The sequence below is a fragment of the Pantherophis guttatus genome, chromosome 6 (genome assembly GCF_059756535.1).
Source record: "Pantherophis guttatus breed Tessera chromosome 6, ASM5975653v1, whole genome shotgun sequence".
Taxonomy (NCBI): Eukaryota; Metazoa; Chordata; class Lepidosauria; order Squamata; family Colubridae; genus Pantherophis; species Pantherophis guttatus.
In genome coordinates this window covers 39,119,988-39,144,366 of record NC_142068.1, presented here as the reverse complement: position 1 = coordinate 39,144,366, position 24,379 = coordinate 39,119,988, and the positions used below count along the sequence as shown (strand labels likewise).

The 24,379-nt window shown below is 37.7% G+C and overlaps 1 protein-coding gene across 1 annotated transcript in view; it reads left to right on the top strand.

Annotated features, from left to right (window-relative positions):
* Positions 1 to 698: 698 nt before the first annotated feature.
* Positions 699 to 24,379, top strand: part of SLCO2A1 (solute carrier organic anion transporter family member 2A1) — a 62,370-nt gene continuing 38,689 nt past the window's right edge. Inside the window, exon 1 of the mRNA XM_034439582.3 lies at positions 699 to 1,782. Coding sequence (XP_034295473.2) covers positions 1,687 to 1,782 — 96 coding nt within the window. The 5' untranslated portion in view covers positions 699 to 1,686. The remainder of the gene's footprint in view (positions 1,783 to 24,379) is intronic.

The window sequence follows — 24,379 nt, the reverse complement described above, 5'->3', positions numbered from 1 at the left end:
CTGCTGTGTTTGTCAACCTCTGCAACTTTAAAATATGTGAACTGCAATTCCCAGAATTCCCCCGCCTGCATGAGAAACACTGACCTAAACTCCAGAGTCAGATAAATTAATCTGCCCTGTAAATTCAGCAAACTAGTTTCAAATTACATTAGTTTAGAACAGGGTCGGCAACCTTAAACACTCAAAGAGCAAACAAAGGTCGTAACCAGAAGCCTCTGTTCAATTCTGGAGCCGACCTGAAGTCCGATTCCCACATCATAGTCTCCTTCTAGCGCGGCGTCCTTTTTCCTCTACCTGTCCTAACCAAAAGCCCTATCAATTGTGGAGCTGACCAGCAACAGGGATCCCCAGCAGAGGGATGAAAAAGCCACATGCAGCTCCAGAGCCACAGGTTGCTGACCCCTGGCTTAGAAAATGGGTTCTATATTTTAGTAAAGCACAAAAGGCTTTCTCTCTTTATAAGCTGTTGGATTGTTAAGATTTAAAAACGTGTACAAATTTTACAAAAAAACCCCACAAAATAAAAAACAAGACACATAAAAAAGAAAGAGCAACGATAAATTAAACAAAAAAAGCAATGACAAAAACGGCGCTTCAGACTATCTATAGGTATCATGTGTCCATTAAATATTAAACAGCATTTAGAAATTCCTAAGTCTAAACGAACGAATAAATAACACTCTGTTGTTGCAAAAGCCATGAAATCTGTGCCAAAGGGAAATATTGCAAGACATTTTCTACGATTTGTAAGAATACGCAGGTCGCCTTCCTCGACAGGGACTGGGAACCTCCGAAAGCCACACGGCTCATGTGATTTTGACACTTCTCTTTTTTGTGTCTCTTATCGTTTGGAAGCGTTGCGTAAAAGCGGCTTCAATCAATACTTTTGCGTAAATCCCCAACCAGCGAGAGTGCCCCTGTTGGGCCGTTTGCAAACAAAGCCCAACGGGTCACAGGTCGCAGACTGAAATCTTACCAACCGAGGCACTGAGGGGAAAGAAGTGGGGAATGTGCGCGGGCTACTTGGACGGTAACGCGCGCTTTCAGCCCCCCTCCCCAAACCCCCTCAGGCCGCGCGCTGCCTTATCTATGACTCTGTTCATAAAGAAACCTCGCTGAACTAAGCAGGGCTGAAGTAAATATGAACAGCATATTGAGATGCGTATGTTGGCGAAACAGCCGGAAACTGCAGGAAAGGTGCGCGCAGAGTGAGCGCGCTTCCAGGACACTGAAAGGGACGCCCCCCCGCCCCCCCACAGTATCTCCTTTCGGCGGATTTGAAGTTGGGACTCGGAGGCGAAGAATTTGCTGACGTTCCGAATAGGATCCGTCCAACTTCCTACGCTCTGCAAGTAAAGCCAAACAAAGCGGGAGGTCGGGCGGGGTTACCAAAAGTCCCCAGCTAGAGCCGAACTGGAACCCCACACCTGCTTCTCTAGAGTAGCCGCCGGGAACCGGACCGCTTTTACGTAGCCGAGGAAAGAGGGAGGGGAAAGCCACGTATCCTCGACACTTGGGAGCGTAGGGCAGGCTTATAAGAAGTGCAGCTCCCGCTCTTTCCATAGGGGCTCATGGAAAGGGAGAATCAAAGCGAGCGCGGGATTCGATTGCTGTTGCGATTTCAACGGACTCACAGCGCGGACTCAAGGCGAGGTGGTGCGGGCGCTTCGGCAGTCTGAACAGATAATGGGGCTTCAGTCCGAAAACAGCAAAGCTTCGGCAACCGAGGATAAGCCTCCGAGGCTCAACACTTGCCCGAGCAAGGTCTTCTGTAACATTAAGGTAAGAAGGACCTTCGCTCCGAGAGGAAGAGCCGGGAGGTGGTTGGGAAGGAGCCCGCCTCGCCACTGGCTTCGTTCGCAGAGGATCGACGCCGTTCCCTTAGCCACCCACCCCATCCACTTTCTAGGGATAGAGCGAGATGCGCTGGCTGCTATTCGCCCCTGTCACCACAGCTCTTCATGCCTGGCTCTTTTGGTCTCATCCAAGCCACCTTCTACTGGGCAGGTTTTCAATTGGGAAAAGTGTAATAGGCAAAATCCACCTGTATTTAATTCAGATTTCCAAACCTAATGGGTTTCTTGGAAGCTGTACACAACCCCTGAACTGAGTACAGTGCATCAAGACTATGCACTTATTAAGGTCCCCTGACTCTATAAAAACTCTGAGTGAGGGGTAGCATTAAAAACAACAAATAATAATATAAACAGAGAGAGGACCAATGCACGTCTAGAAGAAGAAAAAAAATCAATTCAAAATCATTCATTCAAAATCTTATACTGTAGTAGGAAGGTTTTTTTTTTTACACATTTGGGCTCAAGCCCTGGAGAAGAAAGACTTTAAACCCTGTCAGGAGAAGGGCTTTATGGGAGATGCTGTTCCAGAGGGCATATTCTATGAAGAGGAATAGGATTCCTGATTTACTGGGAAGTAAATTAATGGAAAATGCCTAAGATATTATAAAGCTTTCATGGCAACTAAGATTTAGACCATCCTGTGCAACTTAGATAGGAAGTTTATGAAATCAACAACTGGTATTCATTTCTGAATAAATAATGCATTTACTCTGTATGTATGTGGTATAATTATCATTTTTGCAGTGTACTAAAGCATATGCTATATTGCAAAAAAAACAAAATTCTTTAAAACCAAAATTCTTTACTTGTCCACACCTGTGTGCTTTTACTGTGATTAACACTTTAATTAAGCTGGAGCATTAGGTGATACATCAAATTGGGTTTGCTTCTTGGAGAACACAGACAAATGCTCACCTCTGACCTGGTTTCAGATCCAAGTACTACTACAAATGTGTCCTGAAGGTTGTTTTTACACCATCCATACACCTTATTGGTTATCCTCCGCCACTCCCTTTCCCTTTTTCTAAGCATGGTTTTATTTTATGTTCATCATCTGTTTGCATCTCATATCCAAATGGTCTGAATTTCTGCCTACTAGTCACTGTCTGAGGGGAATAATCAGCCTTCATTTGTCCCAGGATTTATTACTTAGTTCTTCTTGCAGTCTGTTGTTCTTATATGGACCATCTCTAGAAGGCATTTAACTTCTTTCTATGAGTTTTACTTATTGCCTAGGCTTTCATGATAGTATATTATCATGAAATTTTTCTTCAATCTTTGGGAACATCCTTCATGATCTTGCTTAAATTTATCATTGACATTCCTTCCAGAATATCCCTTCTCTGGCAGGTTGTCCACCTTTATCTTATTCTGAGCCCAAGAAAATAAAATTATCCACCAACTTCACTTTTTGTCATCCACTGTACATCCACAAGCATTAGTGCTTCCTAATATTTTAAGACAAAGTCAGGTATTGCTTTCCCCACTTTTGCTTTCACAATGAGCTCTTTAAGGTGACGTCTTCTTTTGGCAAATAAAGTAGGGTTATCAACACAACTTAAATTGATGTTTCAGCCTCTTGCTAAATAAATTGTTGGAAGTGATTCTTGCTTGCTTTGCAATTCTGAACCCTTTCAAACTCTGTTCCTACAGTACTTTCTTATACATTATAAGGTCTTTCCAAAAATTATTATATTTTTTTCTGACATCCATTAACTTATTCTGATATTAACTACAAGCTTTGCTGTAGTTAACAAATCAAAGATAACTCATCTTTTTATATTACTTTATAAACAAGAATAGACCATCTTATATTAGCTATCTGTTCTTGGGGCCCTCTGCTTTTTCTGAAACCTGCTTATTCATTTGGGATTTATCTGTCCCTATATGGCTCCTTTCTAAGATGCTTGTTTGCATAAGAATTTGTAGTTCAGCAATTTGCACATTCTCTGCCATATGTATAAATTGTAATCTTTTTCTTTCTCTAGGCCATATAATGTCTGTGTTGAAAGAAACCGTAATAATTTAGCATTTTACCTATAGTTTTCAACCATTTTAAAATATACTTTAAATTTTGCTTTCCTACCTGACCACTATTGTTCTTCACTTTTTGGTGAATAGCTTTCTGAACATATTATCTTTTTGTCATCCTATAATACTGTCCATAAACAGCTTGAGTACAGTTGTTTCATTATTCTTTGATCACATTTTTCTCTGTTGGATTTTTCCACAATTATTCTTGAGTATTCCTAACTAAAATGCATGTTTTCCTGTGGTTTCTCCAATATTCTTACCTTAAAAGTATTGGTCATTTTATTTTTCTCTATTAACTGACATTTTTATTTAATAGGGTTTTTTTTGTCTTTTATAGCTTGATACCAGAAGGTGATATTCAGAAGTATGTTCAGTTAATATATACACTTTTTCTTGCCAAAGGCAATTAGGATAACTCATTCTGAATCTTTTCATTTTGAGAATAACAGTTCAAAGGGCCCTTGGATGTCTACTAGTCCGGACCCCTGCTCAAGCATGATACCCTATACCATTCGTGGACAAATGGCTCTCCAATCCTTTCTTAAAAACCTCCAGTGAAGGACCATCCACAACTTTTTGGGGCAAGCTTTCCCACTGGTTAATTGTTCTTGCTGTCAGAAAATTTCTTCTTAGTTCTAGGTTGGATCTCTCCTTGATAATTTTCCATAATTCCAGTCCCTGCCCTCAGATACTTTAAAGAATAGGTTGTGTGATCACCTGACATCTCAATCCAGCCTCATCCAAAAAGTGAAATATGAAACTAAAGCTGAGGATCTATGACAAGAGTGAGACACATGAGAAACTTAAAGTGGAAAAACAATATTCTGTACTCTGTATTTATATTTTGATTGCATGTCATCTAGATCTCATTTTATTGGCATATTTACTCTTTTAGCTTTCTAAACTTAATCCATATATTTAATATAGTCTATTCCACAATCTGCTTCTGGTAGTGTATTGGATGACTGGAGCGCATTTATCTATCTTTTATTTTCTACTCCATAATCTACTAGATTCTGATATTGTATATATTTAGTAATACCCAGTGTTTATTAACAGTCTTGAAGGTGTTGCCAATTGGATTGTCTTCTCTTTATGTATTTGTACATTATTGGATTTACTCAGTCCAATTATTTAAGTTATTTCAGGTTCTCCGACATCACCCATTTGCCTTAAAATCACCAGTAATATCAGTGCCTTTTCTTTATAGTGCGTCTAGGAACTCTTGCAATTAGCCACATGATTTCTCAAAGTTTTCGTCTATCAGGTGTATCAAGCTGGTTGGTTGATCAGTCAATCAGTCATTCATTCATTAATTTCCCACCTTTATTATTTTTTACAAATAACTCATGGTGGTCATTAGGTTATGACCTAGTATCTTGTTTGATTGTTACCACTTTGTTCCTTCATATGGTTTCATGCCTGAATCATTTAATTAGAGTGCCAAATTCCGGTCTACTTATGTTTATCTATCCCGGCTTTGACAACATAACCTTTTCTTGCTCATGCTTCCCCTTGCTTTGTTTTTAAGTTTCCTTGTAAAATTGAAAAACTTTTCACTATTAGCATGAGTAGTGACCAGATTTTCTTATAGTTGGGTACATTATCATTTCTAGATCAATTTTTGGAAGTTTAGAGTTTTTTTTCTAGTAATAGAGGAGCTCTTCTGTGTCTCATCACCTGAGATCTCAACCCAGCTACAGCAAAAAAGTTTTATTGGCAGAAACACAGAAGTGGTTTTCCACTGTTTTCTTCCAGTTTGGAAGAAATTTTGGAATGCCTTAATAGGTTTGTTGCAATGATTAATGCAGAATCCTATTAACTCTCATCTCCGTTGTGGATTACTTTTCGTTTTTCCCCTCCTGGTTTAGCTTTAACAGCAAGGGTTTCCCTACAGAGAGCTCCTGCCTGTTTTTTCTCACTGATATGATTGATGTATCATTAAGTCAGTGTCAATTCTTAGCAACCAATATTTCTAAAGAAACGTCTATCTCCAACTTGGCCATTCAAGTCGTCTATGGATGCACTTATTGCTGTAATGCAGCCCATTAGTCTTGCTATTGATCATCCTTCTTCTTTCCTTCTATCTTTTCCAGCATTACATATTTTTCAAGATATTTACATAATATATCCAAAATATGGTAACTTTAAACTGGTCCTTTGTGCAATTCTGACCTTTGCAGGTATAGACAAATCCCAGCATCTGAATATACTTCCCAATATCTTAATTGCTGCTCTACTAAGTACCATTCTGCAATGTATTTTTGACTGCTAATTTATTTTTGTTGATTGTTGCTGTGTAATCAGACTCTATGTATAACTTCAGTATCTTCACTGTCAATTAAGGCTGTCTGTTGTACCTGTTTTCATTAATTTGTTCTTTATATGTAATCATAGTCCCATTTTTAATTGTGCTCATGACTTTCTTGACTAGGGCTTGGGCATTATTTGCATTTTCATCTGTCAAAGTAGCATCATTAGTATGTGCAGATTATTAATCTTTCTTCCTCCAATTTACCTCCCTCCCCAGTCCTCATTTACTACTTCATCATGGCAGAGAAATATGCCTGGAGGTTTAAGCAAGAATTTTGGGAGTGTATACTAGATGTATGTATTCCCAGTAGCATCAGCACGGCATAAAAATAATCCCAGTTATCCAGTTAAACCAAACAGGTGTTTATATTGGATAATAGTAAACCCCTCTTGTATTCTATAAGTAAACCCCTCTTGTATTCTACCAAGAAAACTCACAAAGAGACACTGTCGTGGTAGGAAGGTTCAATAGCTTTAGTGAGACAAAAAGGCTGGAGAGCCTAACTTCTCCCTTCTTGTGATATTAATAGTAATCCCCTGCGATTAATGTTATGAGATAATTAGTAACAACAAGAAAACATTTTTAGAGATGGCAAATACTCATACATTAAATTGATCTTTTTTATTTTTACCCACTAACTAGATTTTTTATTGAATAACAAATTGACAGAATGAATTATGGTTTTTCTGGGAAACTGAAGTTTTCAGGACATTTGCCATCTGGATAACTTGTCCTCTGTTTTATTTGTGTTAGTATTAATCAAATCAGAACATTTGAATTAATCACATATGCTCTTCAGACAGCTATGGCTCTCCTCTATAAATAGTTAAAAGAACTGCCTGAAGAACTTAGCACCATTTCCAAATGCATGCATCCTGTCTCTTATGTGCAAATAACAGTGCCATTCAAAGGAAGCCTTTGAATGCTAGGGCTCTTGCTGACAGAAGAATGTATAAGTGATGAAAGATGTAGTCTCTGTCATGTATAGCTCTATTTATATATATATTGTTTCAGCTGGGGAAGACAGGGCAGCTGGGAGAAGCAAAAATGAGACTAGGCCACTCTCCTGGTAATGAATATCTGGTAAATAGAGCAGTGCAACAGGGTGAAAAAAGGATTTCCACGGGGGGGAAAATGATGTGCCGGACTACAGGCAGATAAAAATTTGCAATTTATATGAATGTAACTGTCTGTTAGTTTTTACCCATAGTCTACCTCCCCACCCTCTCCTAGCCCATACACTTTTTCTTCTTTAAAGGCATCTGAGCAAATGTACCATTTCTGAATTCTGGCAGGTAGTACAACGTGAGGTCAGGCCATATATAACAATGAATATTTGCAGTTGAAACATTTTGTGTTAAGTTTAATTTTCTGTACTTTTTAAAAAATCACTGAAAGAGAAAAGAAAACAAAAGTTGAAATTTTCTACATAAATCGCTTCCAGAACTTTATAGCATGGATCATTGCGTAGGCATTAACCAGATTCGCTACAAGTGAGCACCCAGAGTAATAGAAACAAACTCGTGTGCACAATTTTTGGGAGTCTACTGGTCAAATCTGAGGGACAGATTCTAGATCAAAGTCTGTGTAGTTGATCAAGAGGGAAATTAAGTTTTGTTCTTTGCATGTTTGAATCAGTCAAAACTGGGGAAGTCCTGAAGTGGGACTTTTCCCTACTACCAAATTGGTACAGTCAGATACCACCCAAGTTCTGTCCTTGAGGGAACATAATAAAATTCCAGCAAATCATTTGGTGTTTTGTCTCTGTTGCATAATTTCAAGTCATTATAGACTGGTATTGCTTGTGTGACAGTTGTTATAGGCAGAGTGAGTGGTTTTATCCTCTGGTTTTGCTGCTGTTCTTTCTTCAACAAGCCACCATCCATTGAAGAAAATAGCAATCAATCAAGGCATGTAAGCAGGAATGGGGCAAAGCTAACAGACTTTGCATGGACTGGTTTCTCTAAACTAACAAATAAACAGAACAAAATGTCTCTTGTCTTGAATCATTTTGGATCAAAAGCAAACATCTATTTTGTCCCCAGCATTTTCAAGATTGGAACTGAACCAATAACTGAAGTGTACAAAAGTTAGATTTCTATAAGAGTCAGTAAAGCCCGACAAACCTTTCTTTGTCGGGAAAATATACCATTGCTGTAACTCAGTGTTCCTCTACTTCAGCAACTTTGAGATGCATGGACTGTTGGCTGAGGAATTCTGGGAACTGAAGTCCATGCATCTTAAGGTTGGCAAGATTGAGAAATGCTGCTCCATGTTACTTTGCATTCTTCTTTTACCAAGCACACTGGTGCAGTGTTCTGGGTGGGCTTACATGTTTCAGTGACATGCATAATGAAAATTAGAGTATTTGGACAATATTTTACAATATAAAAAACTAGTATAGTCCTACAACATCTTTTCTACAAAATGCAAACAAGGGTCTTTTCAAGAAAGTAGATTCTTATGGACATTTATGTTTTTGTAGTGATGAGAACTTCCATTCAATCTCAAACACAGTGCTTTGTCTATTACATTTATTCTGCATTTATCAGATCAACGGAATTTTAACATTGTCATTTTTTCATTAAAAAAAACCCCTGAGCAACATGTGTTTCTCAGCAAATGAGATTCTTTGCAAAAATTTATTGTACCTGTGTACAATAGTTGGATATAGCACTATCAAGAGAAACGATGGAGTGTTTTCATACATTGCAGCATATACCCACTTTATTTTAGACATTCCCTCATTATTTGCTTAGCATTTCTGATGTTTCTTGTGGTTTCCCTTTCTAAGGTGAAGCTCTGATGATATAATTATTTTATTATTTCTCATATTTATCTTTTAGAATGGCATAATTGCTCTCATTAGCTTGGACTGATTCCAAGGCTTCCTTCTCACATCATTTATTTGCTTGTACACCTGGTATAATAATCTTAATCCCAGGAAGTGCATTGTACAAGGGAGCGGTATTTGGACTTGTATGTCAGCATGCCATGCAGATACCAACAGCTCTGCACTGTTAGCTCAATGTAAAAGAAAGACCAGCATCAAGAATTTACCTGTACTAAACACATTGGCTCAATCAAAAGCTAAGGAAATGGCATTGCTATCCTAAATCCATTTTTGTCATTACAATGCACAATATTACTGCTTTTAAATGTGAGGTCTGTTAGCTCAAGATAATGGAGTTCCTGTTTGTTTTGTAGCGGTGTTTATAAAGTGCCTTTCTTAAACTACTCCAGCAATAACATACATCAATTTAGCATAGAACTTTGCATGCAGAGATTGTTTTCCCCACCTCTCCCTGTTTAAACTTATGAATGAGCCTCACCGTACAGTTGAATCATTTCCTCATGACTTGTACAGTGTAACTGAGCTGTTTATAAAGAAATTAAAAGCTTTTCTATCTGCTATCTGAATTGTTGAATCATGGGTGTCACCGAAAGATGTGGGCTGGGGTATTGGCAATTGAGACTGCTGAATGATTAAGCAACAAGTCCTGATAATTAAAAGTTCATATCAGGTTTGCCTTTTGGCACTTAGAAGAGGAGAGGCAGGCTAAGTCAAATAATATGGAGTACCCACAGCCTGCTGATTACAGGAAATGGGTGAACAGTAGGTTAAGCACCTTTAAAAGGTTAAATAAATTATCTTATTGGCTTTCACATAACAGCCTTTCAGGTGTATTAATTACCAGAATTCTACACAGCATGAACAAAACCTTTACTATTGTGGAATCTGGGACTTCTCGTTCCACTTTGGGAGTATCGAGCTAATTAGAGGATTGGTGATTCTTCCATGCTTCATATACATGGCGTTAGAAAGGGAGAAAATGTTAAATATAGTAATGGAACAATAACAGTGCTATCTTTTACTATTCACTGAAATAACCAATCACAGCAGCAGTGAAAATGGAAACACTACTTCCTTGTTTAATAGGAATCAGTATAAACAGGCTCATTGAGGCCCATGGCATAGGACCTAGTTATCTTCGAGACCGCCTGCTGCTACCGACGGCCTCCCATCGACCTGTGCGCTCCCACAGAGAGGGCCTCCTCGGGGTGCCATCAGCCAAACAATGTAGGCTAGTGACCCCCAGGGGGAGGGCCTTCTCTGTGGGGGCACCTACTCTCTGGAATCAGCTGCCCCCAGAGATAAGGAGAATCCAAGACCTCGGTGCCTTCCGCCGTGCCCTTAAAACCTTCTTTTTCCAGCAAGCCGGGCTGGCCTAACACTTTTTAAAATGTTTTTAATTGTTTGTTATTTTTTTAATCATGGGGCCAAATTTATATATATCTTTTTAATCGTATTTTAATGTTTGTAGTTTATGCTTTTACTTGGCTGTTCACTGCCCTGAGTCCTCAGGGAGAAGGGCGGTATACAAATTTAAAAATAAATAAATAAATAAATAAATAAATAGAAAATGTAACAATTCTGAGCCAAAGAAAGTTGACTGGTAATTTATATGAATTGAAATCTGCTTTGTATTGATATATTCTGCTTCCAATAGGCTTAGAAATAGTTAAGGAGCTCTTCTTAGCTTCTTGAATGTTACCAGATATTTTCTTCCAGTTTCAGATATATCTATAGTCGGGACTAAAAAAAAAACTTGCTTTAAAAGGCAGTCTTGGGGGTTGAGAGCATGGAACTGAAAAAAGCTCCTGGAGTTACAAGTTTTAGAAAAATCTATCCTTGTAGATATTGTCTTAATCTGGATCAAGATCTTTGTGACTGTTGAGTTGACAAATTGAAGGAGGTGAAAAGAATGTAAATTTTAGTTAAACTAAAAGAGATGGCTTGAATTGCATCTAACTCGATTCTTAGCAGAATTAGTCCTAGACACAGCATCATAAATTCCTTGATGAATTATTGAATTAAGTATAAATTAAGTATTAATTTTAAAATGTATATTGTAAAATCCCAAGGCCATATAAATACTTCTGGAATCCTAGAATTGGAGACCTGGATTTAAAAATCTGTCCACTTGCATTATTGTGGAAGTTGGATGGTAAATGATACCATGACTGAAGTCCATTGCTAGAATAAGTGAAGAGACAATGTAAAAAAACCTGTCAAAATGTTTCTTTACCCATCATAGTGCTGGAATGTTACTTACAGAGATAGCAAAAAGACTGAAAGCATTTAAAACAGGAAAATGAGGGAATGTAGAAAGTAATTATTTACTTTATCTTTTATAAGAGACAAATTCACAACAATTTGGCAGGAATGTAGCAAAGAATAGAAAATGCAATCTAGTACTCTTTCAAAGTTTTGCAAACCCAGGAAAAGGTAGTTGTAACAATAAAATAGGTAAGGAAAAGGCAACTGTTTAGTTATGCTGTCTGATGATACTGAAAGATTACATTTCAATTTATACTAAACCATAAATTATACTTTCCAATACTTTGGGATATGTTTGGGTTTACACAATATCTTAACAAACCACATTGTGCTTTGTATGAACCATTAGATCAAAGCCAAAAAGTGGTTTGAGGGAACAGCTGGTTATCTCCAAATGCCCCTAAAGTACAACTCCCAGCTGCCCAAACTGGTTGCAACTTCTGAAAGCCAGAGGTCAGCAAAATTGGGAGAGCCACCTGAGAGTCACAAATCTGAGTGAAGCTATAATACCCATTACCAACATCACTCATAGGATCAGTTTGGTATTATACTTGTTATATTATATTGTTGTTATGCTATATTGGATCTTCTTGTCTTTGCCCTGGGAAAGTTTACTAAAATTTGCCTATGTTGCTGGGAAAGTGGGGAAATTAATGAAACTAATATTCCTCTGTGGCTGATTGGAGTATCAAAATGAATTGTTTTTAGCAGCACCAAAAACACCCTCCTTTTACAGGTGCAAAATCCATGCAAAGTATATTTTGTATGGTAGCTGCAATGAATTCCTTCTTCTATTGCCTCTAAGGCATAACACATTTCATGTATTTGTTATTTATACCAGTATATGTCATCTGCTCTTGAATAGCTTACATAATTATAAATAACTAAAATAAAGGATTGTTTTTTATATTTCTTGCTATAGAACCATATTTTCCAACCTTGGCAACCTGAAGATGGGTGGACTTCAAGTTCCAGAATTCCCCAGCCAATTAGGTTATGCTGCCTGGGGAATTCCAGGAGTTGAAGTTGCTAACTTTGGGGAAAAAACTGCTATAAAATAAAATTTTAATGTGTAACTAAGTTCTAAATAATGCATTTAATGTTAAAGTGACATCCAGGTGTTATTTCATTCCTTCCCACAAGATCCTTTAGGAAGCTTGCTTTTCTGGTTATAACCAGTGTGCTGCATTAGGTGGACTTTGGATCACCCAGCAAGTCCATTTTTATCTGGTTATCTCCAAAACTGCATTTAATTTCCTGACCTTTAGATAGGAAGGGAAGGTCAGTTTGGTGTATAGGTAGCCCTCAACTTACAACCACAATTGAGGCAAGTCTGCCACTTCTGTCCTTAGCTTCTTTTGAGATGTTGGTAGGAAAGCAGGGTGTTGATCATTGGAAATTGAGTCAGGATGTGGCATATGTCTGATTTAGCAGCTCTGTTAAGAGAAGGGATGGTTAATAGCAAAGTAGATTTGTATCAATGAAATACTTAAGATAGAGAATGCCCTGTTTTCCTTTGCCCAGAGAATCTGTCTTGCTCTCTTAGCTTGTCCTGCTATGTTTAATAAGTTGTTATTATTTTAATGAGCTGTTAGTAATCAGGAGGCAGGAGAATCCCTTAAGTGCTCTGTAGTTTTAGTCAGATCGTTTAGAGTAGATGTGAGCAGTCTGAAGGACGTATACACTCCTGTGCTTATGAGTAGCCCTATCTCATAAAACTTGCTTTTACTATCACTTGGACCCTGGTAATGTTTTTTCCTAATGTGAACTGTAGCACCTTTTTATTTGCTTTCTTGCATTTCCATTTAAGCATGATGTTTCTGCCCTCTTGTCCTCAAGTCCTACCCAGTGCACAAAAGCAGTTCTTGTCCAAAGAAAGAGATGGAAACTCTTGAGCAGTAAATTGTGGCTCATTTTTGATTTTGGGAAAACAAAATCACAAAGGCTAATTCTTTCCATATTATCTTTGAGAAATCCCATAGGACCAGTGAGGAGGGCACTTTGTTCTCCTTCAAACTGAAGGGAAAGGATCTAAGAAGCTACTGATCTGTCAGTTTGACAGCAATGCATGAGAAGGTTTTGGAGCAGATGTAAAGACACTGAGCTGTGATCACATTGAAAACAGTATAGACTTCACAAATTTTGCCAGATTAATTTTATCGACTGTTTAACTAAGTGGATGCTGTAGGAGTTTTTTGTGCTTCTGTATGCTTAGTGGGTAAGATGTTGAGCTTGTCGATCGAAAGGTCAGCAGTTCGAATCCCTAGTGCCACATAACGGGGTGAGCTCCCGTGACTTGTCCCAGCTTCTGCCAACCTAGCAGTTCTAAAGCACGTAAAAATGCTAGTAGAAAAATAGGGACCACCTTTGGTGGGAAGGTAACAGCGTTCCATGCGCCTTTGGCGTTTAGTCATGCCGGCCACATGACCACGGAGACGTCTTCGGACAACACTAGCTCTTTGGCTTTGAAACAGAGATAAGCAGCGCCTCCTTGAGTCGGAAACGACTAGCACACATATGTGTGAGGAGAACCTTTACCTTTACCTTTATGCCTTTGATTTAGTATTGACTCCTGACACCTGGCCAGACAAGTCCCTGCAATTTTCTTGGTGAGGCTTTTTGGAAGTGTTTGCCATTGCCTGCTTCTTAGTGCTGAGAGAGAATAACTGGCCCAAGGTTACCCAGATGGCTTTATGCCTAAAGCGGGGAATAGAACTCATGTTGCCCAGTTTCTAGCCCAGGGCCTTAACCACTACACCAAACTCACCCTTATGTAGATCTAATAAACTTGATTTATGGAAAGCATCTGAGAATGTATCTGCACAATTCTTTTATTAACAAACTAGTTAAGGGTGAGCACAATGGCATGGCCTTGTCTGTAACTTATTAAGATATTAAGTAGGATCCCTCCTGATGAGAAAATAAATTGGGAATAGAATTGGGGTTGGGGACTGGATATGCATTTCAAAAAAACTGAAAGGATTTCAAACAGAAAAAAAATAATCAAGGCTTTTTCTCTATGTATTCTGAATGCCAGATTCAGTATAATAAATTTAAGTTCTATGAAGGCAGATTGTATTGCATATTAGGAACTTGTTTCTCTAACAGAGCAATTTGCCAGTGGAATTAATTCCTGAGGGAGTGGAGGGGTTCAAATAAAGGCAAAAGAGTCACTGGGAATGTTTTAATTGGGATTTCTATGTTGAGCAGTGTTCTCAATGCCTAAAGGCATATTCCAAATTCTGAAGTCTTAAATCTCAGGGAGGAATGTCCCTCCAAAATAAGATTAGCCTAAGAAGGAAGGATAGGTTATTTAATACTGGAGCAGTTGGGAGCAAAGTCTAGGTAGGATATTAGTAGGAGAAGGAAAGTTAATCAGTTTAGATCAAGAGAAGTGAAAGTGAACTGAAGGATTATAGACTAAGAGGAGACTATAATTAGTGCCGTTTATTTTCTAAATGAGGAAAAAACACCATAGAAATTGGGAAAACATGGGGTAAAAACATACACAGGGAGGAACTATGAGTTTGCAAATAAGCCAAATTGAAACTGAAGGACTGTTTTTAACAACAGCAATAGGAACTGTTTTAATCAATTGCTAACAAAGCTGATAGATTTATACTACAGGTTTTGGGAAGAAACTTTGGACTCTGTAATCAGCATGTGGCAGAATATTTATACATTTTAATTTTATCCTTTACTCATAGAATTCAAGACAGTTTGCATGGGTTTCGCCTGCCCTTTCTCGATTGGGTTAATAATGACTGAATTCATGCATGTTTGATTTTTTGGATAAACTTCTGTTTACAAATCACGTAAACTGGCTTTTCAGATCACACTATAAGCCAAAACCAAATAACATTTCGCTATAGTGCAATGTGCAGACTAAAGTAGTAACTTGTCCCAGTGAGTCCCAGGGCTGAAAGAAGATTTCGGCCTAGGTCTTCTAGCCAATACCTCTTCCCACATCTAAGAAAGCAAGTGCTAATCAGAAACATATCAAGCCTCAGAGTAGTATCTCTCAGTCTCAGCCAATTTAAGATGTGAATTCCCTTAGCCAATCCACATATCATAAAGGTTCAGAAATACTGCCTTAGGGAACAAACAAGCTTGGGCTTCAAAACCTGAATGGGGAAAAAGATGATTGTAGGTAAAGAAGAGATTCCAGTGCTCCTATATGATTTGGAATATTAGAGTTAAATTTAGTGTAACCAATTGGGGGTTTGATCCAAGGAGCCTGGATTCATATTCCAGCAATCTTATTTCCTTAATTATAGTTACATTGATTACCAGAAGACACCATTTCATCCTATTAAATCTCATCAGATATGGATAGCTAGTTATGAGATTCAAAAAGCATCAGGAATTGAATTCACAGATCTTTGCTCTTTCAACGACTATATGCATTATATTAACTTTAGGAGCTATCTAAGTTCTGGGGCTTAGTAGTTGCAGGAAAAGAAATGTCTGATGAGTTCCAATAGGATGAAACTGGTCACATGGCATCTCCTGGTGGCCACTGCTAAAAATACAGTAGCAGGTTAGAATATAGATTATAAAATCGAGAAGTCATGTAAAATTCCACACATGAAGGCCTGACAGTTAATATCTGTATCTCTCTGATCTGAGATTTTAAAGGAAGGAGGTCTGTATATATATATATATATATATATATATATATATATATATATATATATATATATATATATATATATATATATATATATTTGATAGTTGTTTGAATGACGGGTTGTCAGTCTATCTCAGTTTTACCTTCCTTTGACATGATAAAACTACATGTGATTCAATAGCCAATTTAAGCTTTACTTCAACATGATAAGTACAACCTCTTATTAGGTTTTGTTCCTATGACAGTGTTGCTTCAATTATATTAGCATCCTGAAGTCTTTCTGCAGCCATTCATACATTCAATGTAAAAGTCTCCCTGGGAAAGAACAAGATTACTGGCATTATGCAGCCCTTCAGCTGTATGTGTAGTGGGATAATGATAATACAAACAACTGTTTGTTTGAAATATTAATTTTATTCCTAGTCTATATCAAGATCTTTATAAGCCATGGGTGGGGGAAACAAGGAACAGTTTTGTGCTTTTCAGGGCACTGCTGAAATTGAGACAAATGAGAATGTTGAGAATTACTTAAGCAGAATTTCCTAAAAAGGCCAGTACTTTTTCAAACATTAACTTCATCCAGATACCTCACTGTTTGCTAGCAGATTTCTTGAATAATAGCAATCCCCAGCCAAGACATAAATTGGCCCCTAAATTAGGAGAAAAGAGTTTCAATTAGAGCACTCAGATTGTCTTAGTCATTTCTCATTAATCCAAAGACAATGGCCTTGTATATTAGGGATGTGCGACTTTTTCTAGAGCCAAGATTTGTAATTGGTCTTTAGATGATATGCCTGGAATACACTCCAAAAAGTAAGGAGACTAATTTGATTTTATATAATTAAGTTAGTTAAATGAGGTAATAGGCTTACTCCCCATGTACAGTATTTAATAATTCCCTTTCTGTGAATAATTACTTTGAAGTGGCAACTTTCAAAGCATTTTTTTGGAAATGCATGCAAATCAGGGATCATAGACAATGTGCTTTTGTAATGTAGCATCCCAGGAAGGATCTGTTACTGGAACTCTAGAGCTGGCCCTGTCATTTGACAAAGTGTGGCAGCTACTTTGCACAACTGATTTGGGGTATAGTAAAGGGATAGAAGAGTATTAAGGGGCTATTTAAAAGTCTGTTGCTGCAGTTTCCCTAAAGGAACAGTAGTGTTTTCGCTTTCAAGCGATATATAATTTCAGTTTTGGGCCAAGTAGCAAACAGGTGTTGTACAGATGAAAATTAACTAGTCTGACATGACTATAGGCGCAGACAACCTGATGCTTTCCAAATGTTGGAGTTGTCATTCCCCCCCCACCATTCTTTCTAATAGCATTGCTTCATGAGTTGTTCCAAAACATCTTTTTCTGTACTAACCTTACCTACTTGCCTACTTCTGCTTTACTGAAACTTGATCTTAGATGCACTGATCTTCATTTTGAGAACATGGATATCCTTTTAACTTACAGATACTATTTTTCAGCCCCCACTTTTCAGTCTTTCTCTTCCCTACCCTCTTCTTGTTCAATCTTAACTTGTGATACTTTGAAACCTGGTTAGTGACAATTGGACGGAAGTAGTTAATTGGTGGCAAAATCTACCATTGATATAGATTCTGAGTTTTAATATCCTCATCATCATGCTTTAAAGTTTTAATTCAAAAGTGCTTGCAGAACCCCATGATTGTTGTAAAATAACTTGCACCAATTTTTCATTTCCTAAACTTTCTATGGCCACAGTATCTATAACATTGATGGCTAACCTTTTTGCCATCGTGTGCCAAAAGTGGGGGGAGTGCGGGGAGGTAGCCCAAGTGCATGCCCACACCCATAATGCGTCCTGCCCCGCACATGCGCCCCCCCATTTTTAGCATGTGATGGCACAGTGGGCCCAGTAGGCCCGTTTTCACCCTCCCCAGGCTCCAGAGGCTTTCTAGGAGCCTGGGGAGGGCGAAAACAGCCTTCCCCACCCCCGGAGGCCCCCCGGAGGCTGGAAACAGCCCATTTCCCAACTTCTGGTGGGACCGGAAGGCCCAAAAATCAGCTGGCCAGTGCACGTATGGGTACTGGAGCTGAGCTACGGCAATGCTCGCGTGCCCACTGATACACCTCCATGTGCCACATGTGGCACCCGTGCCATAGGTTCACCATCATAGATCTATAATAACCACTTGCACTCAGCACATCTGACTCATGTTCCCTTTTATCTTGTTTTTTGTTTTTTCTGATCCCTTTACTTCGGTGGTCATGTCTGATTATTTAAAACAGACTTTAAAGTGTTCCCAAAATTGTGTTAAAGAATATAATTAAATTTTTCTGGGCCAGAGGTTATAAATATAGGTCTGATGGATTTGGGATCCTTGTATAACCTCTGTTCTATTTCCTAGACTCTATTGTTATAATTGTATAATTAATTATTAAGTCTGGGTTTGCCCCAACCTTTTTCTTAGTACAAAATACCTGGAAAGGCAACTCAGTGAAATGACTTCCTTGGTTCTCCAGTGGAAAGATAAATTCCTTGCTATTTTTAATTTTTGATTTTCATGTATTATTTTTATATATGAAAAGAATGATCAAACTCAGGTATAGTATTTCACCCATACTTTGTTAGTAACCCATATATAGAATGAAGAATGCAATACTTTCTAAGCTTTTAAAGTTTTGAAAAAGTGACAAATGTTCAGATTCCAAGATTTTTCCTAAGTACAAGTTCCCAGCAAACCACTGATGACTTTACCTAGTTTGGTAATGAAATGTCTACAAGAAAACTACCAAGCTCAGATAGCAGTGAGGACCCCATAGCAAACTTAAACCAAGAAAAATATATAGTTTATGGCATAAACTTAATTCTTAGGGATTTGACTGACAATTACAGCTCTTGGGTAGACAATGAGATGGAAACTTTCCACAAGTAAAGTTCCAAAACATTTTATGCAACAACCTTTTAGTAAGAAAAGAGAGAGCCAGTTCGGTGTAGAGATTAACATGCTGGCTAGAAACCAGGAGAGTGTGAGTTCTAGTTCCGCTAGCGGGGTGACTTTGGGTCAGTCACTCTCTTTCAGCTCAACTTACCTTATGGGGATGCAGTTGTGGGAAAATAGGAGGTGGAAAGAAAATTATGTTTGTGTGAAGGAAAGAAGGAAGGAAGGAAGGAAGGAAGGAAGGAAGGAAGGAAGGAAGGAAGGAAGGAAGGAAGGAAGAAAGAAAGACGTGGTATAAATTATTAGTGATAACATTTTTTTAAAATCCCAAATATTCAATTTAAGTGAGGATCATCTGTTACAATCTTTTGAGAACAGTTTTAGATGTTTGAATGTTTAAACTCTCTGAGTATTTATGCTGTGTTCTGCTACAACTCCTCCTTCCCACAACTTGGTAACATTTATACCTCAACAATTCCCTTTGCATCACTTAGACATATTTAAACTGGAAAACTACAATACAAATAAGAATGATAGTCTTTGGTTCTTTGTTTCTCAAGATGATGAGAAGGCTTTCAGATACCTCCTCCCTCTATTTTTCCTCTGGCAAAGATTCTTCAAATGAAGGCTTTGTGCCAAATTTAGATTTGCTCTGTACTGTTCTACCTCATAACATTATCTTGCATGATAGGTTGAGTCCGTGCTTTAATCCTAATCTCTGATTTTATATAAAGGTATAAAGGGGAAGTTGCTTTTCTTGAAACACAGAGAGTAAAGCCTTTAACTCTAAACCGTAGTAGGATTTTCTTGATAATTAATTCCAGGGGAGTTACTATATACATGAACTTTGATTTTTGTTAGCTAATGCTGCAACAATGGCACAGACTTTTTTCTGCCAAATCTCTGGAAATGTTCAACAGTGCTTATATTTTTATAGCAGATGTTTTAATGTTGCCTTTAGAAGGGTAAGCAAAGTTGTTGATTGTGTTATTTTATATAAGCTATTCTAGTTGCCTAATGTGGACAGGATACATTTACATTAATTACTCTGATACCCAACACCAGAGAAAAAATAGATTTCATTACTTTATGCTTTAATGCTAAGGGTGTTTCAGATACCAAGATATGCTATAACACAAAAGCTCATAATAATAATTTACTCTTTTTTAAAAAAAAAACACCACTCCTCTAGCAGTGACCTATATCCTTTTCCATATATGTTTCATTTTAATAAAAAGAATTGCATCCTCCAATTCTTTTTTCCAATTGCTGTGCTATTGATCTTCTATGCTACTCATCTTCTGCAACTAAGTCTTAGAAGGTAGACTATTCTGTCAATTCTGTCAACCTTGAAGTGCATGCGGAGGCTCCAACTGGTCCAGAATGCGGCCACGCGGGTGATATTGAGAGCGACATGGCGCTCACATGTAACACCTTCTACGCGAGCTGCACTGGCTCCCAGTGGCCTTCTGAGTGTGCTTCAAGGTGTTGGTTCTTACCTTTAAAGTGCTCCATGGCTTAGGACCTGGGTACCTACAAGACTACCTTCTGCAACCGATAACCTCCCATCAACCAGTACGCTCCCACAGAGTGGGCCTTCTCAGGGTACCGTCACTAAAGCAATGTCGACTGGTGGTTCCCGGGGGAGAGCCTTCTCTGTGGGGGCACCTACCCTTTGGAACAGGATACCCCCAAGGATATGAATGATCCCAGATCTCCGTACTTTCCGTCATGCACTTAAGACCTTTCCGTTTCACCAAGCCGGGCTGGCATAAATTTTTCTAATTGTCTAAATTTTATGCTGAAGATCTTAACTTAACTGATGAGACAAATTGGCTTAATTATTTTAAATTGCTTCTATTTCACATTTTTATATGTATGTTATTTTGACTGTTCACCGCCCTGAGTCCTTCGGGAGAAGGGCGGTATAAAAATTAAATAAATAAATAAATAAATTCTACATTTTGAAATTTTTCATTTATTTTCTTAATCAAATATTCCTAATAAGTGTGTATACATACATACATACATACATACATACATACATACATACATACATATATAATATCTACATTTTAGTTATGTAATTTCTACATGTAATTGTTGCCTATTTTGTCATTCTGGCATGTAAGTTTCTATGCATGCTTTTTTCTATAACTGCATACTCCTTTTTCTATAATTGAACATGGATATGTATTATGGTGAATTACATACCCATGAATACTATGCCAGGTTCTATTATAGCAAATCATAACATTTCTGTGATGGATCTGTTTTATAGGAGTTGGGCAGGGAAAAATAGACATTTTAAAAATAAATTGTGGTTGGAATTAAGCTATTTCTATAAACACTTTGCCATTATGGTGATTCGTCCAACTTTCAAATAAACATCCAGGCAATGAATAGGGGGCTTAAGAAAACACAGATGTAGAATGTTAGGTGACAGTGTTTGAGACTCTTTTCAAATGTTCCTGGGCTGGCTTGAGTCAAATTTTAAATTGATTTTAAATTGGAACAGTTTTAATTACGGCCAAGATATTTAATTATTTTAATCAGTTTTTAGATTTTGTATGTTTTGTATGTATGTCTTGTTTTTACTTTGGCTGTTCACCGCCCTGAGTCCTATATTGGAGAAGGGCGGTATAGAAATTTAAACAAATAAATAAAATAAATAAATAAATATGTCAAGGGGAAAACCCTGTTTTGGCCTGGGGGACTGGCTCTGTGCTATACAAGGGATATCTCAGAATTACCTAGAGCTACCATACTTTTTGACACCTCTAGTTTTCCTAGGTCAATTCATACAGAAAACCATCAGCCTGTAGGACTTATCCACACTCACAAAGCTGAATGGCAGATTGAATTTCCCATATGGAGCACCTTTTATGACGTACTAAGATCACTCTTTCCCAGTAACTGCCTTTCTAATGCGTTAGAACCACACTGACTTATTTTTACCATTCAATTCAAGAGAGCCCAAAATTATTTTCTACAGATGATTGTACTAATGAAAAGAAACACGCTTCCTGGAAAAATACTACGGTAATATATCTCAGAAGGAGCTAGTGTCTCACTCCCATTGAGAAACCTGGGTAGCTCAACTGATTTTAGCCAGATGCCTTTTAATGGACAATCCCAATGTCTTTTTCTGTCAAATGGAGGATTTGGCTGTCCTTTCTCTCAACTTTTAACATGCATCTGCCTAAAATCAGGACACTTTTGATATCAGTTGTAAGTTTTTTTAAAATATATATATATTTCCTCTGACTTACTTTCATGGAAAGGTTAACTGCTATGCCCATCTGGATTCTATTTTTCATTATTGCTTGTTCTCTCTTCTTTTTTCTCCTGTAGGAGGAAATATCTTTAATTATTAATGTAAGATTAAAATAATTCTTTATTAGTTTTATGTTTACCTGCTTACATGAAAATACTGTGGGTTTGACTGAATAGGCAAGTTTAGAATGCCACAGAAAACTAACATTAAAATTGCACCAGCAAATATCATCTTAAAGGTATACCTGTGAAAATAAAATCAAAATTCATATATAGAACATGGGCCCCTCCAGTCACAAATACATACAGGCCAGTGGTGGTTTTCAAAAAATTTTACTACCGGTTCTGTGGGTATGGCTTGATGGGCGTGGCATGGCTTGGTGGCATGGCTTGGTGGGCGTGGCAGGGGAAGGATACGGTAAAATCTCCATTCCCTCCCCACTCCAGGGGAAGGATACCATAAAATCTCCATTTCTTCCCCAATACAGGGGAAGGTTACTGCAAAATCCCCATTTCCTCCCAATCAGCTGGGACTTGGGAGGCAGAGGATAGGGGCGGGGCCAGTCAGAATTTTTACTACCGGTTCTCTGAACTACTCAAAATTTCCGCTACCGGTTCTCCAGAATTGGTCAGAACCTGCTGAAACCCACCTCTGATACAGGCTCCTTTGAATTATCTGTATGTATTAGTAGCAAATAGCAGCCTAATTAGCTCAACAATAAGCAACAAGAAATGGGCCCTTCAAATAAATACATTAGGGCATTTTCCTGTTAAGGAGCTTGAATTTCCTTCTTATGGACACCTTGGATTCATTGCTTCCCTATATGGTTGTATAGAACTGAACTAGTATTATTTCCAGAAGGCATAGCTGAATGGAGGTTGGCTGGGAAACCAAAATCTCAATGCATGTTGAGAAATGCTGTTTTTTTTACTGTACGCTACTTGGGACTCAGCATTTGTAATACTTTATTGCCCTACTACCACTAGACCCCATCATGAATAAGCATATAGATGAAAACATATTGAGCATACATAGTACTATAGAGCTTCTTTCTGGCTCAAATAATAGAGGTAAATCCATTAGATTAAGGTGTAGTTGCCCTAATAAGTATAAAGCAGCATATGGAAGACAATCAGTTTTTAATTAAAAAAAAACACAAGAACTGAATTTGTTTGATACTCACTTTATAAATGTTCTTGTTCCTAAAGCACTTCTCTCTAACTGAGCTTACTAGTATTATTATAAGTTGGCTAAAAATAAATTAAGACTTAACCAGTTAAGTCTTTGTCAAATAATTTTAATGTATTTGTAACTCAACAAAGCCAGTGAAAACATGGCAGCTTCATTCACAATTGTTAAAAGCCATACAGAAAACATAGTGTGCTGAACAGTAGGCTATGCTTCCGTAGTGTCAGTCTGAATTCCAAGGAAAAGAACCAAGAATCTGATCTGGATACTATTAAGAAATTCTAGTGTCTGCTTTTTTGATCGTAGTCCAGAACTTGGGAATGCTTTTGATTTTCCTTTCTATACACATAAATCAGCTTCCCAATATATCTCATTTCTGTAGGCCATGCTGTTTTATCTCAAAAGGCACTGTTTCGTGGGCCAGGATAATGTTTTTTACCACTATTTTTTCATGCATATCTTGCTTATGGATATTGGGGGACGTTCACAATCACAGCCTTTGTTCTTAAACTGTGCACTTCCCTGTTTGTCATTCATAACTAATGTGTGAATAATGCTGACATAAAAACATTGGAACATTTTCACCAAATTATAAAAGCTGAGTAAATAAAGATTAGTCTACTCTTTTTCATGAGTAAAAAAAAGGCAGTAACCTGTTTTGCAGTTAATGATGCAAAGTAATAAGTTGTGTCAGGAAAATGACTAGCAGTAACAGCCACTTTTGTTATGTAGAAAAGAGTTTTGAGAGGACTAGTAATAAGAAAGAGTAGAGAATTTTAAAAAGTAATAATATAGAGGAGGATTTGGCATGAATTTCTCTTTTTCCCTTCGAACTGTGAAACTCAACTTTGTCCCTTCCTTTTCTAACCTCACTTTCCTTTTGTCTTTCTGTGTTTCTGTCATATTTGTTAAATATTATTTGAGTTAAGAGCTACAAGAGGGAAAGGAATGTTCTACTGGTGGCCTTGATTGGGAAACTGTTCTTTATTGTCATTGGTTAAACAAAAATGTCATGCAAAAATTAGGTTTGCATACACACACACACA